The sequence below is a fragment of the Limanda limanda genome, chromosome 8 (genome assembly GCF_963576545.1).
Source record: "Limanda limanda chromosome 8, fLimLim1.1, whole genome shotgun sequence".
NCBI classification, from domain to species: domain Eukaryota; kingdom Metazoa; phylum Chordata; class Actinopteri; order Pleuronectiformes; family Pleuronectidae; genus Limanda; species Limanda limanda.
Window position 1 is genome coordinate 2,861,885 of NC_083643.1, and position 18,465 is coordinate 2,880,349.

At 41.3% G+C, this 18,465-nt stretch overlaps 3 protein-coding genes across 3 annotated transcripts; all 3 read right to left on the reverse strand.

The window, feature by feature from the left end:
• Positions 1-1,272: 1,272 nt before the first annotated feature.
• poglut3 (protein O-glucosyltransferase 3) lies at positions 1,273-8,520 on the reverse strand. The gene is made up of 6 exons (XM_061076249.1): positions 8,197-8,520; positions 6,895-7,092; positions 6,529-6,812; positions 4,519-4,723; positions 3,429-3,625; positions 1,273-2,531 (listed from the first exon to the last, which is right to left on the reverse strand). Exons 1-6 carry the CDS (start codon positions 8,420-8,422, stop codon positions 2,088-2,090), a joined length of 1,554 nt encoding a protein of 517 aa, XP_060932232.1. The 5' UTR covers positions 8,423-8,520; the 3' UTR covers positions 1,273-2,087.
• Positions 8,521-9,966: 1,446 nt separating this feature from the next.
• On the reverse strand, positions 9,967-11,417 carry LOC133008886 (zinc-binding protein A33-like). The gene has a single exon (XM_061076254.1). It carries the CDS (start codon positions 11,415-11,417, stop codon positions 10,029-10,031), a length of 1,389 nt encoding a protein of 462 aa, XP_060932237.1. The 3' UTR covers positions 9,967-10,028.
• An 887-nt stretch (positions 11,418-12,304) lies between these two features.
• On the reverse strand, positions 12,305-18,046 carry LOC133008891 (NADH-cytochrome b5 reductase 2). The gene is made up of 9 exons (XM_061076261.1): positions 17,944-18,046; positions 17,580-17,729; positions 16,993-17,065; positions 15,884-15,990; positions 15,558-15,687; positions 15,358-15,441; positions 14,741-14,826; positions 14,536-14,635; positions 12,305-12,722 (listed from the first exon to the last, which is right to left on the reverse strand). The coding sequence occupies exons 1-9, from the start codon at positions 17,956-17,958 to the stop codon at positions 12,550-12,552; spliced, it is 918 nt and encodes a 305-aa protein (XP_060932244.1). The 5' UTR covers positions 17,959-18,046; the 3' UTR covers positions 12,305-12,549.
• Positions 18,047-18,465: the final 419 nt, after the last annotated feature.

Genomic DNA, 18,465 nt, shown 5'->3' on the forward strand with positions numbered 1-18,465 from the left:
ACCAAAGGAACTGATGATACAGAAGATACACGACCACAGGAAAACACTCCATGTCACGTGACCTCCTGTCGTGCTGAATGTTGAGTTTGATAAAGTTAGAGGAGTTTGAAGGAGTTGCTAACGAGTGTCTTACGTCTGTCCAGAGTTTTCTGTCGTTTACTTGATCCTATTTTCAAATAGCTTGAACCGAAAACTACACACATTTCTACCCATGAATTTAACACGTATACGATAGTTACATGTGACTTTAGCTCGACGTTCAACATTTTACATTTTCACTTAACTTTCTATCAAATAACATAACAGGGGGCTCAAGTTTTTTGTTGGTGACCGGAAATCTAGACGGTTCTGAATGCAGCGAGTGGATGTGTTACAGAGAAGTTGGGTTTAAGTCGTGTTTTTAAACCGTGTGAATTCCAGAGTGTGAGAAGGGAGAACTTTGGTATCCTCTCACTATATTTGGACAATAATCTAAAGTGAGTTTCACCAAATCCTTCAGATTTCTATATTTATATGTTCTCACAGTTTATATTGTGACTTGATAAGTACAGAACTAACAAATTAAATTGACATTGTTCTGTTCTGTTCCAGTGTGAAACCAATGCCGCACCCTGAACATGCAGCAGATGAATTACATCAGTTTATATTATTTTATTATTTACTTTGCACCTTTTCCAAAATTAAAATGAGTTGACTTTATTCATTACATCATCGTTGGTGTTTTACTGGTGAACTTAAACGTCAGCACTCAAAGCTTTTCAATGTTTCTCGTTTCAAAGTCGATCTTTACTCTGAAACCGTTTCAATCATTTTAGAATTGATTTTGTTTTACCTTCTTATTGTTTGCCTTCAATTCTTATTTTTTAACCTGTAAAGCCGTTGTGTTTTGAAAGTTGTCATTTAATAAAGTTATGTTCTTATTTTTTATCTGATCACAGGGGTCATATTATTATTAGTTAGTTAGGTAGTCATGTTTAACAGAGACTGGTGTCATTTAATTAATTAATAAATTAATAAGAGAGGAATAAAAAACCTAGTCTTTTATATACTTTTGCCTAATTGTTTCAATGTTGTCCAATGTCAGGAAGAAACATAAGCATAAATATTTTTGTCAACATTTATCAAGTATGATTCATAAATTAAATTTTAAAAAGAGGCCCAAACTACTGTGAGGATTAGAAAACACCTGTTGCTTCTAGGTTTTAACGTTATAATCAAAGTACAGAAATGGAAAGAAGTACTCTTTAAAAAATATGTTTATTTTTCAAAAATAATTCACATGTTAAACAAGGCTTTGCTTTAACAATTATTATTACTAAACATTATTATTTATAAGCACCAATAAAGATACTCAAGGACACTTTTTAAGTACAAAAACACGTTCAAGGCATAAGAGGAAAACAACAGTGGAAACAATGAAATATAAAAACGTTAAAGAATAAGTTTGTAGTGTGAACTTCATGGTTGGTCGAGCAACAGAAAGACGCAGACGTTCAAAGTTTGAAATACAAATAAGTAGAAAACCAAAGAGAGGATCCCAGAGCTGAGGCCACGATTCAGACAGTTCACCACAATTAAACATAAAAAACGAAGTATTAAAAACATTGTGTTGCGACTCTAAGTATAAAACCTGTTTAGCCTTATTAGCAGTGTGGCTCATCATAAGACTGAGTCTGTCAGTAACCTGTCTCCAGGCTGAGGCGTCTCAGAATGATGATTCATAATCTATAAGATTTAATTCAAGACATTTGTTTCAGGATAACGTTGTATAAAAAAAGATCCAGAGCAAAGGCACATTTGCAGAATTCACTGTCTCACATTAGTCATCAGTTTTTCAAAAGCTACAAAACAATTATTATTACAAAATAAACAAGGCATCATAATTTAGTCCTCAGGCACTTTATTTAAAATGACAGAAGACTAAAGTTTTTTTTATATAAAACTGTCCTACAACTTCCTTTCCTCTCCAAAATAAAAGCTACATTTGTAATCCCTTTACTTGTAAACTGTGAAATTCACGTTTTCACTCTTTATTTATCAGGAATGATTCAGGAAAGAAACCAATCAAAGCCTAAAGTCAGACTCCATCATAGTTCATCTTTGCTGCTCGTTTCTTCTTCGTGGTATTTACGCTCACACGTGCAGGCGGGGGTGCGGTCCTCGGTCTCGGTGACCAGCTCCATGTCGGCGTGTCTCGTGGGGGGGGGCCCCGTCAGGCGCTCAGAGTAGGTGAGCAGGACTCTGTAGTAGTAGCAGTAGAGTCTGCTGGGCTGCAGCAGCTCCCGGGCCGCGGCCTGACCCGCCCGGGAGATCTCCAGCGCCTCGGCGTCGTGCTCTTTGGCCCATTTGATTTTCTCCAGCACGTCCGACAGGTCTCTCTTCACCGGGAGGTAGTGAACGCCGGCTTTCAACTGGCTGTAGAAATGTTCGTAATACTGCGAATCCTGCTTCAGCACCAGACTGTTCCCGAGCATCAGGTACGGGAAACGGTACGCGGCCACGGTTCCGTCCACGTTCACCTGGTACTTGAACTGAAAGAGAGAATTCAGAGAGTTGATCGCTGGGAGGAAACTCAAGAGGAAATCAGAAAAGACAAGATCAATTCAATTTGTAAAAATGGAAAAATCAGAATCAGAAGTATTTTATTGCCAAGTACGTTCACACATACAAGGAATTTGCTCTGGTAATTGGTGCAAACAATGAACATAGAAACATAAAGACGCAATAAATACAGCATGCATGGAGAGCAATAAAAAATGGGAAACCAGTATATATTTACTCACTGTTTACTTCTAATTTACTCACTTTTTATCAATATTTATACAAAGTAACATTTATTTTGAGAAGCAGCTATTGCTGGTTCCACATTGTAGTTTCTTGAATTAGAACTAACACGTCTATCTGTTTATATATTTCCCCCCCGCAGCTAGCTGTGTGTTGTTGTTGTTGTCGTAGTTGTCTGTGAATCATAACATGTTGAATGCAGCTAGCTGTGTGTTGTTTCTGTTTGTGACTCACAACATGAAGCTAAATGTTGAAATCAGAAAAGACAAGATCAATTCAATTTGTAAAAAGGGAAAAAGCGGCTATTGCTGGTTCCACGTTGTAGTTTCTTGAATTAGAATAAGAACTAACATGTCTATCTGTTTATATATTTCCCCTTCCTGCAGCTAGCTGTGTGCTAGCTGTGTGTTGTTGTTGTTGTTGTTGTTGTCTGTGACTCACAACATGCAGCTAGCTACATGTTGAATGCAGCTAGCTGTGTGAAAGCCTTGTGTTGTTTCTGTTTGTGACACACAACATGCAGCTAAATGTTGAAATCAGAAAAGACAAGATCAATTCAATTTGTAAAAAGGGGAAAAGCAGTTTACACAAGTTCCACGTTGTAGTTTTATGAATACTACATATTTATCTGTTTATATATTTACCTTAAAGAAGTCAAAGAATCCGACGAGCGGTGTTTTGCCGACATGTTTCTCTCGGTCCCTGAAGAAGAACCATCCGGTGATGCCGGCGTCCAGCAGCTCCGGGTTGTTCATGGACATGTGGACGAGCTGGAGTCGCTCCTCACGACTGTCCCGGCCGCGGAAAAACGCCCGCTCGGTCTTATTCACCCACGGAGGCCCTGGAACAAGAGGACACCGATATGATCAGAAAATGATATGTTAACGAATAAAAAAAGAAGTACTTAATTGAGTATTTCACTTGAGATCAATGAAGTAAGCACTGGGATAATAGATAAACAGGATTGATCGGGGGTGAACCTGCAGTGTGAGGACACAGGAAGCCGGAGGTGAGGGAGGAACCTTTAAACACTTGTTGATTTAAGCTTTTTTTTCTCACACTCTTGAAGTATCTATGTACTAAAGAGATCATCTAAGAAAGGGAATAGGCCTTTTATTTGATTTTTATTACTTCAAAAAGATAACAATATTATGAATCTTGAAGCAAACTGTCAGACAAACGGATTTGGACTTAAAGAGGAATTCAAAATCCCTGTTTTTAAGGTAGCACAGAGACATAAAGATGTAAAACCCACTGACAGAATTTAAATAAAGATAAGAGAGAATGTGTGTGTGTGTGTGTGTGTGTGTGTGTGTGTCTGTGTCTCCTTGTGACATCACATATAAATTCCGTATTTTTATTTGGAACTGAACCAAAGTCGTAAAGTTAAAGAAAGTGAAAAACAATTCCCTTATAAATGTAGTTGCACATCCTTCCCCCAAGTTTCATGCTCCTCTGTTCGGAGAGAAACATAAACTCTTTAAATACTTTATCATTAAACTAAACTAAATCAGTTAACATGCACTTTAATGTTTGGTCCACGTCCCATCCACTCACATGGAGGAGGTGGGATTCAGGACCTATACTAAAACCAGCCTCCAGGGGGCGATCGAGAAGTTTGGCTTCACTTTTGGAAGCAGTCATGTCGTCCATGTTATTACAGTCTCCAGGTTCACAGTGTGTGTGTGTGTGTGTGTGTGTGTGTGTGTGTGTGTGTGTGTGTGTGTGTGTTACCCGTGTTCCCCTGGACCGACAGCAGGTCGTTGGTCACGCCTCTGATGGCCTCCAGCGTGGAGTGCGTGACCTCGTACGTGGGCAGGACTATGTCCCGCGTGTCCGTGGAGCCGCACCACGACAGCACCGGCACCGGGTCCGAGCGACCCGTCTCCAGAGGCCAGTCGCCCACATTGATGAAGAACTCCACGTCAGGTAACCACACCTTCAGGTAGGAGAATCAACATTTTCTTTTTTTTTTGCATTGAACTAAATAAGGATTTCGAACGGAACTTTATTTTGAAAAGACTATCACAACAAACAAGCGAACACAGGGAAGAAGAGGGAAGAGCTCCACTCGTCTAACCCCTCCTTTATTGTTTGAATTATTATTATGTGTATATGTTTATTATGTTTATAATCCATACTTTATTTATTATGTTTTTTGTTAAGTGTGTTTAGTAAAGTGCCGGCTTTGAATTTAAAGTACCTGGTCTCTGGCTTATTATTATTGCTTTCATCTCACTCCTCAGAACCCAGAACCCAGAACCTAGACCTAGTCCAGTATTTGGTGCATTAGAGGTAAATGCTACACAGGACAAGGACACACATCAGCCATCCCATAATTCCATTGGGTCTCTTAGCAGTAACATTAAGATCCTACACGTACATGGACCCTCAAACTAGAGATTATCATTTTGCTGGAATCTGTATCAGAACATCTGTAACATCTCAAGGATGTGTTAGATTAACTCATATTATATCATATTATACTGCATTACATTGCATATTGCAACTTGACACTGTTCTACTGTTTTGCATTTTGCATTTCACTTTTTACTTCACTTTTTATATCTTTTATATCTTTTCATATAGATATGTTTATGTCTAAATAAATGTTGCTTTATATAAATATTAGAAAAAGGGAGTAAATAAGAAGTAACTTACACTCATAGTATATTATATTATCTATTGTATATTATATTTATCTATTATATTTATACCTCTACTATATATCATATATTATATCATACTCTCTGTATATTCTTTGTATATATAAGTCTATATACACATATTTATACATGTGTACATGTTATAATTATAATTATTATTATATTACTATTATTATTATATATACTGTTGCTGCCATTATTACTATATACTGCTATTATATTGGTATAATTACTATCATATATAAATATATATTATGTTATATTCTATACTATATATACTGTACTATTTGTATATACTGTCTAACAATAACATTACCATCATATCATCAGTACTTTTACCATCATCTTGCCACTGCACCTTATCTACCTATTTATCTTGTGCTTCTGTTTTTATTCTTTCTACCTCAATATTTTTTATTTTATTCTATTGTATTGTATTTTATTGTATTCAAATATACCGGCTGCTATGACGACTTAATTTCCCTTCGGGGATGAATAAAGTTATCTATCTATCTATCCATCCATCCATCCATCCATCCATCCATCCATCCATCCATCCATCCACCCATCTATCCATCTATCTATCTATCTATCCATCTATCTATCTATCTATCTAAATAGTGAGAAAATATATATTGTTTTTTATTGTTTTTCTTATGTGTGGTGTATTTATTGTGTTTTTATGTTTCTATGTTCATTGTATGCACCAATAACCAGAGCAAATTCCAGGTAGGTGTAAACCTACTTGGCAATAAATACCTTCTGATTCTGATACCTTGAATAAAATAATTAAATTAAATTTAAAAAAAATAAATTAAAAAAAAGTACTAACAATATTTGAAACTAACAATTTAGTAGCACTTAATTATAGCATTTTGTAGCTTTGCTTTATTTTTGAAGAAATCGTACTTTCTTGATTCTTGTTGTTCTTGGTTTGTTCCCTCGGGGTTGATGCACTTATTGTGAGTCGCTTTGGATAAAACCGTCAGCTAAATGTAATGTAATGTAAAGTAATGTAAAGTAATGTAAAGTAATGTAAAGTAATGTAATGTAAACACACACACACACAGGACTTTACCTTCCTCATCAGCGAGAGCAGTATCTCATCAGAGAACATCTTGAAGTCGGTGTACTTCCCCAGCGTGCGGCGGTACAGCCGGTTGCTGATGATGGCGTAGTGGATGATGCCCCCCCGGTTGGAGAACCTGTCGGGCACTTCCTGTCTGAGGTGCTGCAGGTCGATGGCGGGGAAGAGTCTGAAGTCGGCCAGGATCTGAGGCTCCTCTGAGGGACACCTCATGGCGTCCTGCCACACGGCGGCGTCGGGCTCGGGACAGTCACAGTACTCGTGGTAGACCGGACCTGAGCAGGAAGAAGACACTCGGGGTTAGATAGGGAGGGGGCGGGGCCTGAAGCTTCACACTTCCTCAGAACGACCACGGACCTTCCATGATGTACGGGGACTGTCCCACGGCTTCGTCCCGGTGGAGGACGTCCACCTTCAGGCCGCTCACGGCCGAGCCGTAGAGGCGGTACCTCACCAGGAAGGAGCCGTCCCCCCGGTCCAGGGGGGGGGGCACGTGGATCCGGATGTGCTCCTTCCTGTCCAGGGAGCTGATCTTCACTTTGAACGTGTCTGGACCTGAACACGTGGAGAACATGTGAAGAACATGTGAAGAACATGTGGAGAACATGTCAGTGACACGTGTGACTTATTCATCATCAGCAGGATTTAATAAACAGTAAATGTCTCCGTTCATATTTACACATTTTTCATGATAGGCCTGATACAGGAATATAATAGAAGAAGAAGAAGAAGAAGAAGAAGAAGAAGAAGAAGAAGAAGAAGAATACATGCTACATGTTGAATACAGTTAGCTGTGTGTTAGCATTGTGTTGTTTCTGTTTGTGACTCAAGAAGCTACATGAAGCTACTTGTTGAATGCAGCTAGCTGTGTGTTAGCCTTGTGTTGTTGTTGTTGTTGTATGTGACTCACAGCATGCAGCTACTTGTTGAATGCAGCTAGCTGTGTGTTAGCTTTGTGTTGTTGTTGTTTGAGACTCAGAACATGAAGCTACATGTTGAATACAGCTAGCTGTGTGTTAGCCTTGTGTTGTTTATGCTTGTGACTGACAACCTGCAGCTACATGTTGCATGCAGCTAGCTGTGTGTTAGCCTTGTGTTGTTTATGCTTGTGACTCACAACATGAAGCGACATGTTGAATGCAGCTAGCTTCAGTTAGCTTTGTGTTGTTGTTGTTGTATGTGACTCACAGCATGCAGCTACTTGTTGAATGCAGCTAGCTGTGTGTTAGCCTTGTGTTGTTGTTGTTTGTGACTCAGAACATGAAGCTACTTGTTGAATGCAGCTAGCTATGTGTTAGCTTTGTGTTAGCCTTGTGTTGTTGTTGTTTGTGACTCACAACATGAAGCTACTTGTTGAATGCAGTTAGCTGTGTGTTAGCCTTGTGTTGTTGTTGTTTGTGACTCACAACATGAAGCTACTTGTTGAATGCAGCTAGCTGTGTGTTAGCCTTGTGTTGTTGTTGTTTGTGACTCAGAACATGAAGCTACTTGTTGAATGCAGCTAGCTGTGTGTTAGCTTTGTGTTAGCCTTGCGTTGTTGTTGTTTGTGACTCACAACATGAAGCTACTTGTTGAATGCAGTTAGCTGTGTGTTAGCCTTGTGTTGTTCTTGTGGTTGTCTGTGAGTCACAACCTGCAGCTACACGCAGCAGCACCGACCTGGAGACTCGCTGAGGTTCCGGCCCTGGGAGCTGACCGCCTGGATGAAGAAGTGTCTCACCGGGAGGACGGTTCCGGGTTCGAGTCCCGGTCCCCAGAGGAGACACCTCCGAGGAGCGACTCCTCCGGCCGCAGACCCCCACAGGCTCCGGCTCACACAGGCCAGGAGGAGCACCAGGCTCCGGGCGGAGGAGCGACCCGGGTCCGGGCGGATCCGGATCAACATGGTCCCGAGGAGAATCTCCGCTTCACGTCCGAGTTCACTGAGGAAACTTCACTGAAGATCCTCAAAGTTCAGAACCAGCTCCTGAGCCGCCATGTTGGAAAGAGAGACACGCCCACCGGGCTGAGGGAGCTTCAGGGACCGTGGGACATAATCAGAGCGGACCGTGAACGCACCACCGAACACTGACGCTCCACAGCTTCATAATAATAATGATATCAATAATAATAATAATATAACGCCATCAAAACACGAGGTTTTGTATCTCGGAAATATTTGGTCCAATCGGGTCCAAACTAGACACATAAGACAAGAGTCCCGGCCTGATGACATCTAAACAGAAATTATGACTTGAAATCACAGCGCCCCCTGGTGGCTACAGGAAGTGAAGCGTTTATTGTCCAATTGAGTCCAAACTAGACATGTAAGACCATAGATATATATAAAGACTAGATATCTCGCTCGACGGAGCCGGACGTCACCACATGGCGGCCATCTTGTTGCGGGAGGCTCTCTCACCCATAACATTGTGTTGGTAGTTGTAAATAACCATAACTTGCTCAATTTTCAACCGATTTTGAAACGGTCTGGTTTGTTATAAACGTCAGAGATGTAGTTATGACACTGCATAAATTATTAATTTTTTTTAGAAAATAACATAATTATTCATAAGTACACAGTGTCATATCTACATCTCTGACGTTTATAACAAACCAGACCGTTTCAAAATCGGTTGAAAATTGAGCAAGTTATGGTTATTTACCACTACCAACACAATGTTATGGGTGAGAGAGCCTCCCGCAACAAGATGGCCGCCATGTGGTGACGTTCGTCTCTGTTGGCCGGCAACGCGGCCGAGATATCTAGTGTTCATATCTGTGTGTAAGACTAGAGTCCCGGCCTGATGACATCTAAACAGAAATCATGACTTTAAATCACAGCGCCCCCTGGTGGCTACAGGAAGTGAAGCTTTTATCCTTGCCACAGAGAGGAAAACGCATCCAACGGAGAGACGTGCGCTTGGTCATCGATCGCTCTCTCCCCCGACCGCAACAGACTTCAACGTGCAGGTGCTCGGGCCCGCAAGTGCTACAACGTAGCCCTAGTGTTATATTTACTTTTCAACTTAAAAAAGGTCAGAACTCTGTTTCTGTTTGATAGTTTTTATTATTTTGATCACAATATTAAAATCCCATCACCAGGCTGCTGTTGAATAAACACTTTTACAGACAGAATCATTTTGGCTTCATCACATCAATCAGACAAATGATCACATATGTTGGATTATTTCATATGTTAAATGTGAACAATGATCAGCTGTTATTGATAAATGTGTTTTTATGTGGATTTTCATCAGTTTGCTCGACTTCATGGATCCACACAAAATCTAAATCATAGAAAACATTTTTCATGAAAGTAAAAAACAAACCAAAGATACAGATCAGAAAATAATGAAATCTTTTTTCACACGTGGAAAAGTCGACGGGAGAAATAAAAATGAGTGAGAAGTAAAAGGAGAAATAAACAAAGCTTTAGAATAACTAGTTCAACATTTAGATTCTGCAGATTTCTCTTGAAGAAATAAACATGATGAATAAAATCTTTATCTCTAACGGCTTTGATCCAGCGTCACAGAGACATTCACAGGTAACAGCTTCAAGGGATGATGATCTATAGTGTTAAAGTATGGAAACATCTTCTGAGTGAAAGTGTGTTTGAAGGTGTGAATGTGTTTGTTAGTATCAGGATCAGAGAACGACAGTTCTCCTCTGTTCCAGTCCAGTTTCACTCTGATCCTCTGGATCTTCTGCACAGAGAAATCAGATGTTCCTGATGGTGACGTTGCGAAGTATATACCTTCATATAACCTTATTCTCCATGTTCCAGACAGATCGACTCCCTTCCTCTGTGTAGACTCTGCTGACACACCCAGTAACCAGCGTGTATTGTCTCCAACCAGGACGTCCCAGCTGTGAGTCCCTGAGTTAAAACCCTCAGATCCCAGGACTGAGAAGAGATGATCAAACCTCTCTGGATTCTCAGGAAGCTCCTGTTCCACTCCTAGTATCAAACTGGTCAGATCTTCAGACAGGACGAGTTCTGGATGAGCAGAGTTTGGGTCCAGAACCACAGGACTGTAAGAGACCAAGTCCTTCATCTTGTTCCAGATGTTGAAGCTCAGGTTGCCCAGATGTTTGGCCTCATCTATCAGAGCTCCTGAGGCCAGCTGTGGATCATCCAGCAGGGGGCGCTGCTGGACTCGTTCTACTGCAGCCTTGTAGTTGAGCAGGAACGAGACGTCTTCAGCTCTCAGCTCGTCCTCTGCGGTTCTGATTGTGTCTGAAAGAGTTGTTATGTCTCTGCTCAGATCCTCAATCTTCTCCTTCATCATCCGACTCTTCTGCTCCTCTTCCTCCCTCAGTGCAGCCATCCTGGCCTCCTCTTCCTCCTCCAGAAACTGATGAAGCTTTTCAAACTGCTCCTTGATCTTTGTCTCTGTGAGTCCGGCCTGGTCCTTAATGTGTTCTGCTGTTTGTTCAAACTCTTCTTTAACACGTTCAAAACTCTGTAACTTCTCCTTCAAGGGCTCCAGAGTTTCCTGAAGCTGCTTCTTGTATTGTTGTGCAGCTTCATCGATGGGTCTGAATCTGTGGTCGCTGTGTTTTTCTGAATCTCTGCAGACGAGACACACTGGCTGCTGATGGTCCAGACAGAAGAGTCTGAGTTTCTTTGAGTGCAGACTGCAGAGAGCATGTGAAGAGCTCTGATCTCTCTCCTGTAAGAAGGTCTCACACAGATTATTTAATGCCAGGCTAACAGGTGGTTTACGCTTTGAAGATCTTCTCATACAAAGTGGACACTCTTTTACTTCTTTGTCTTTCCACCAGCTCTCCACACAGTCTTTACAGAAGCTGTGGCTACATGACAGAATGACAGGATCTCTGAAGACATCTTTGCAGACAGGACAGCAGAGATCCTCTTCTAATCTGGAAGCCATTGAGTCTCCAGGTGAAGCTGAAAACAGACAGTCAGTCAGTCACAGCTCCATGAACTTCACTGAGGTTCACTTCCTGTCTGAGTCGAGGTGTTTGTTAAACTCACGGTCAGTGTGTGGAGCGTCGACAGGTTGTAGTTTGACTCTTCTCTCCTGTAGCTGGACTCACTCAGGACGTTTGGTCTGGTTTGCCTTAGTTTGGTTTTGAAGGTGAATGTGATCGTCTGGTTTTCAGCCTGCGTCTCTCAAAATGCTGTGTTCCCAATTATTATTTTCAGAGTTTCAAGATATTTTATAGGTTGTAAAGAACTAAAAATTGTCATTTGTTGAATTTGCAGCATTAAGAGGTCATATTTACTGAAATCAAAATAAGTTTGAATCAAAAAACATCTTAACAGGTCAAGTTACATGTCAACATAGGACCCCTTCTTTAATATCACCTTCACAATTCTTGCATCCATTGAACTTGTGAGTTATTTGATAGTTTCTGCTTTAATGTCTTTGCAGGATGCCATAATAGCCTCCCAGAGCACCTGCTTTGATGTGAACTGCCTTCCACCCACATAGATATTTTGCTTGATGATGCTCCAAAGGTTCTCAATAGGGTTAAGGTCAGGGGAAGATGGGGGCCACACCATGAGTTTCTGTCCTTTATGCCCATAGCAGCCAATGCCCCAGAGGTATTCTTTGCAGCATGAGATAATAATAATAATAATAATAATAATAATAATAATAATAATAATAATAATAATAATAATAATAATAATAATAATAATAATAATAATAGCAATAACACTTTTTTAAGATGTGAACAACAAATAAATATATAAAGAATCGTCAGTAGTTTGTAGATTAATCACAGAAAAACACAGAACTGATAAACATTTAGCTTTGGTTTGTTTTCCATCTTTATTTCATGTTTGTCGTACAAAATAAAATGGGAAACGTTTGATTTTATTGTCTTGTATAAAAGTTTTTATCATATCACAGTCCTGAGATTTTACAGACAAGTGGTTTTTCTAGTGTCACTGACATAAACAGATCTTGTCAAGAGCACCAGTCATACACAGTGCACCCGTTTGTATTAGACCATCAGCTCATACAGTGATTTGTGACCAAACAGGAAATGGGAGGACTAGTAAGAGAAGATGTTTTCTGTCTTGTGTCCCAGCTTGTCCAGGTTGGGCAGACAGGCGTACTGGATCATGGGCGGAGGACCACACAGGACGATGAGGGAGTCAGAGGACGGAGCAGGAAGGTGCTCCTGAATCATGTCCTGGCTCACAAACCCTGAACTGTAGCTCCAGTCTGGAAGACAGAACACGGAGATGCTTAAATAACAGAAGAGTCAACTTTCTTTATAAGGCAGTTTATTATCAAGCACATTATTTGGGCTGGTTTAAAGCAAAATAACTATTAATTATCCATGAAAATGACAACTCCTGTGTCTCCGTGGTTCTTTCTTCACAAAAGATTCAGTTTCTTACACAATCTTTTCAAACTCCTGATACTGATGATCATGATGAGCTGATGTTTGTGAAACTTACACTAAAGTTTAACTTAACCAGATGCTCCAAATTCTTATTTTAACACAGCCAACAGAAACACAAAATGACCACTTTATTCTAGTCATTTTTGAGAGATTGCGTTCAAAAGGCCAAAAATGTTTCATGAGGTCACAGTGACCTTGACCTTTGACCTCTGAGCACTAAAACCTAGTGAGTTCATCTTGGAGTCTGACTTTGAACCACATTTTAAGAAATTCCCTTGAGGCGTTCTTGAGACATCGTGTTCACAGAAACACGATGTCTCAGCTTCCTGACTGTTGCCAGCGTGGAGGCATGAAAATGTGAAAATATAAAAGTTAAAACTTCTGCATCTATAGTTAACGCACCAGAAAAATCTGTTTTACTTTCTTTCTAAAGGCAAAATATCAAACACATCCTCTTTCTACAATTTTGACTGTCTTCCTGTCCCCGGTGTCACGGTGGTGAAATGTGAACAGAAGTTGAATTGCTCTTCCTCTCAGAGTTTTTCATTCACAGAGAGAATTTAATCGATCATGAAATTATCTGCTAAAAGTTTCGATGTCAGGAGGAAGATAAACGTCAGATTTCAGCTGCTGGTTTCAATGAAGCTGTTAAACAGCGAGAATCACAAAGCGATTGGTTTCCACTGGTTCTTTCATCCACAGATAATCATCACTTCCTCCGAGGCCGTGGAATCATGACGTAACTAACGAAGACGTCTTCAATGAATAATCATCAAGAAGAAGACTAGAAGATGCAACAACACATGAGGCGTTCAAGTCCTCGACAACAGAGATGATGCAACAATATGATGCTCATTCGTTTCTCTCACTTTCAGGATTATGCAAACGAAGCTACGAGCGTGTTGCTAAGTCGCTGTAAGACTCAGCTGGAGATTTCTCCGTCCTCGGGATTCTCCTCCGACGTCTTTGTTCGGTTTCACTCACTCTGAATATTCAGTATTGAAACCAGAAACCCGAGCTTTGGGATTTACCGAGCGTCATGTAGGCACTGCACTAATACTCACATGTATATTCATATAAATATAAATATACAAGTCCTGTATGCTAACATGGTTTAAACCAGATCCAACGTTATGAGAGGAAATACACAATGTCTCACTGTACAATGTTTGGAATTTTCTTTCATTTGAAACTATTTTACCAAGTTACAAAGAAGCTAGGAATTAAATGTATGTATTTGTTATCAGGTTGAGATCAAAATGATCCACGTGAACTACTTCACATCACTCATCTTATCCTCCTGAAAAAACTTTGTTTGTATAAAATGAAGTATCGTGTTGTCGTCCTCTTATAGGATGAAGTTCAATCACATGTTATTATTTACACAATAAACATGAAGTACTTATAGACACAGAAATATAACACAGATATGTTGGATTTAGTGACATCCAGTGGTGAAGTTATATATTGCAACCAACTGAAAAAATTATCTGGATGTAGTGAATTTGAATTTGGTTTAATGAGGAGCTTGTTGGGAACTTGTGGAAACATTTTATTTTCTAATTTCTATTGAATGGAAGCTCAGCAGGCGTCGTGTCTTTCAGCGTCATACGTGTTACATGTTCTTACCCTGAGGAGGTTTGTCCAGCGTGAACCAGAGCTGCACTTTGTCCGGATGATTCTTCTTCACCTCCTCCAACTCCTCCCTCAGCAGGATGTCCTTCTCAGTCTGAGAGAGGGAGGGAGGGAGAGAGAGAGAGGGATGTTATTTCTCCAGAGTGTTTTCCAGCATCACTGAGATTTCACCAGAGCAGTTTGCTGAAACACATCCGACCTGGTTGGCGAAGATGAGGGAGCACTTGGTGTCGTCGGCGCTGTCGGCTGCGATCCTGCGAATCAGCTGCAGCATCGGAGTGATTCCTGTGATGGAGAAACAATGGAGTTGGTCATGGGGGGGCAGTGAAATGTGGCCTTTCGTCATTTTGCAATAAAGTTATATTATCGACAGAGGGGCTCCAAACAAAACATCATCAACTGGATCCTGAAAGTTAAACTTCAACTAAAGAGGAAAACCTGAAAAGACACAGTTGAATTATTCTGTGGAACAAAAACTGAATCATATCCGTGGAGGAAGAAATCAAACAATTTAATAATAACTAATAACTAATAATGTGGCACATTAATATTTCTACTTGAGAAAAAGAAAATAAGTATTAAAGTAAAAGCAGTAGCTGAGTGAATCCTATTCCCTAATACTACCACACCATTAACTGTGCCTATACTTTATAATCTGTTTAATAGATGCTGTCATTTATCTCTTTTTAAATTAATAAGATATAAATTAAATATCTGATGGCTCATGTGGGCGTCGGCCTCTGAATCCATCTCACAGACGTTATTGCACATTAGAATAAAGAGTTATTTAATAGAATGATGTAAATATGAAAGCACCTGTTCCTCCAGCGATCATTCCAACGTGTTTAAACTTTCGAACCTTGGGCTCGGACTTCTTATCGGGTCGGATGGAAAAGTGACCTTTTTAAAAAGAGAGAGAGAGAGTTAAACTGTACCACAGTGAAATCTGCTGGTGAGCGAGAGAACTGCAAATACACGTAAAGTACATGAAGGAGCTTTAAATACTCGTCTCATACCTTTTCCCTTGTACACCAGCAGTCCACTGGGTCCTCTGAAGTCCATGCTGTCCCCGACGGCCATGTTGTCCAGGTACTGGGACATTTTCCCTCCGTCTGGAAAGTTCGGGTGAGTGTTCTTGAAGTAAACCTGGGGAGAAGTTACACAAACAGTTTTAGTTTCAACTCTACATGTTGATTTGAAGACAATAACCCAGAGAGTTTCCAGGGCTGTTTTCAGAAATGATCTCCGGAGGACGTCCAGAGAATCCAGATTGTCCTCCGGCAGGAACACAAACCAGTTAACCAACCAGTTAACCAGTAGTGGTGGTAGAAATGTTCTTTACCTTCACCACCAGGTCCACGTATCCCTGGTCCTCGTCGCTGGTCACGGGCGTGTAGGCTCGGACCACCAGGCTGCCGTTCACCTTGGCCGACAGATACACGTGTTGACCTGAGGGGACAGAACCGAAGCTTCAGGACGTCTCCATGTTTGTTTTTACTGGTTTAACAAACTCTCCACAGTGTTTACAGCAGTTTGTGGATTGTTTTAAATATGTTGCAAAAGAGTTGCTGTCAAAATCATAATAGAGTTTATAGATAAAGCTTCTTAACGATGTGACAAAGTTCTCAAGCAGAGGAGCAATAAAATGGATAAGATAAGATCAGATGAATAAATAAATAGGATGAGTCAGTGTAAATAAAAGTAGTTCAACGGGCAGCGAGAGAGACCAGGTGAGACCGGGTGAGACCAGGTGAGACCAGGGGAGACCGGGTGAGACCAGGTGAGACCGGGTGAGACCAGGGGAGACCGGGTGAGACCAGGGGAGACCAGGGGAGACCGGGTGAGACCGGGTGAGACCAGGTGAGACCAGGTGAGACCAGGTGAGACCAGGTGAGACCGGGTGAGACCAGGTGAGACAGTGTGAGACCAGGTGAGACCGGGTGAGACCAGGGGAGACCAGGGGAGACCGGGTGAGACCAGGTGAGACCGGGTGAGACCAGGGGAGACCGGGTGAGACCAGGGGAGACCAGGGGAGACCGGGTGAGACCGGGTGAGACCAGGTGAGACCGGGTGAGACCGGGTGAGACCAGGGGAGACCAGGGGAGACCAGGTCAGACCCTCTGAGACCGGGTGACACCGGGTGAGACCAGGGGAGACCAGTGGCTTGTCTCAGAGGTCCAGAGAGAACCAGGACAATTAATATGAAAGATGTTTGTGTGTATGAGATCCATTAAGAGCCCGAGCTTGAAGGTGTTTGTCTGTGCAGTTTGTCGCTTTTCACCCTGAAGGACTGAACATTTTTTTAGTCGTGAATATCTTCATCTGACAAAATGAGGGAAGGACAAGAAAAAACGAGAAGCGACAAGAAGAGACAAGAAGAGACAAGAAGAGACAAGAAGAGACAAGAAGAGACAAGAAGAGACAAGAAGAGACAGAAGAGAGGTCCAGTACCTACTGGAAGTCCAAGGATATGAGCAGCAGAGGGAAGGCCGAACCGAAACTTCTTTGTGTCATGACTGATTTCCTACATTGGACACACACACACACACAACATAAACACACAACATAAAGACATTCAGTAACATCCTTACAAGTCTGCATTAGAGAGTTCAGGAGCATTAAGGACAAAGTCAAAGAACTTTCTACCATCAGGAGTTTTTAAGAGTCAAACACTTTCTAAAAGGAGATTTTTATTTCTACCTCTCAAAAGACGAAACTATGAACTATAAACGAGTCTCCACTTCCTTTAGCTGAGCGTATAGATTAAACGTTAATGTGAATTTACTTGAAACACAAGCAGGTCCAGTTTCCTACGTACACAACTCCTGAGGCTTCATCATCACATGTTCAAAGACTAACGTGAAAGAAAATACGAGTAAGAATGTGTTGCGTTCTTGAGACAGAAGCTTATGAGAGTTTTCAGGTTTGACCATTTGTACTTTATCCTGAATATTATTACTATTATTAAAGTGTGTTTAAGTGATTTCTTGACACAGGACGAGTTGTTTGCAAAGTGCTTGACGCTGTGAGCAGTTCACCTGTTTTTCTACGAGGGGAAGTGAATATTTGACCATTGGATCCTGAAGAGTCACCGGCTGCTGCTGCTTCTTCTCTCCTGCAGAACCTCTCAGCAGGAAGATCACCACCGTCACCAGCACCAGAGACACAGCCACGGCCGCCGGGACCAGCTGTGGGACAAGGACAAGCACCAGGGACAATATGGACACTTTGACTCACAGGTTTATTGCACCATGAGTAAATAAAGCAAAGCAGATTGGTATTAACTGTGAGTGAGAGCGTGGAGTTCCTCAAGAAAGAGAGAAACTTTCAGGTCCAGAGAAAGTTAAAGAAGAATTAAAGTTTGTGATTAAGAAGATGAATAATGTGAAATTCAAGTCTCACCAAGTCCTGATCCATGGTTTGAAGATAAAGTTTGTCTTCTCCTCACAGCTGCCTGAGATCAGAGTCTGCACAGTTACAGCAATGATAGACTTTACTCTCTCTCTCTCTCTCTCTCTCTCTCTCTCTCTCTCTCTCTCTCTCTCTCTCTCTCTCTCTCTCTGTGCGTGTGTGTATGTGTGTGAAAGAGAGAGAGAGAGAGAGTATGTGTGTGAAGAGAGAGAGAGAGAGAGAGAGAGAGAGAGAGAGAGAGAGAGAGAGAGAGAGAGAGAGAGTGAAGGGCCTCTGAAGGGGGCGTGGCTGTCCACTGGGGGAAAGGGTGACACGCACTCCAAAGCACCAATCAGAGGTCAGATGTGATTGTGGTACTATGTAGTACAGAGTGAGCTGCAGAGTCTGGGAATCACACCACAATACGAGGGGAGGAGGGAGGAGGGAGAGAGAGAGAGAGAAGGAGAGAGAGAGAGAGAGAGAGAAACACTCACAGACACACATATACATTACATAAACTCTGAGGCTGTTGAG

Bases quoted from the DNA above. Each gene is read 5' to 3' on its own strand.
- poglut3 (XM_061076249.1), bottom strand. From the start codon at position 8,422: ATGTTGATCCGGATCCGCCCGGACCCGGGTCGCTCCTCCGCCCGGAGC. The intron at 6,813-6,894 runs GTCCGTGGTCGT...CTTCCTGCTCAG, and splicing joins GTCCCCGTACATCATGGAAG to GTCCGGTCTACCACGAGTAC. The intron at 3,626-4,518 runs GTAACACACACA...CTCTTGTTCCAG, and splicing joins GTCGGTCCAGGGGAACACGG to GGCCTCCGTGGGTGAATAAG.
- LOC133008886 (XM_061076254.1), bottom strand. From the start codon at position 11,417: ATGGCTTCCAGATTAGAAGAGGATCTCTGCTGTCCTGTCTGCAAAGAT.
- LOC133008891 (XM_061076261.1), bottom strand. The intron at 17,066-17,579 runs GTGAACTGCTCA...TGTCCAATGTAG, and splicing joins TTCCCCTCGTAGAAAAACAG to GAAATCAGTCATGACACAAA. The intron at 15,991-16,992 runs GTACTGGACCTC...CTGTCCCCTCAG, and splicing joins TATCCTTGGACTTCCAGTAG to GTCAACACGTGTATCTGTCG.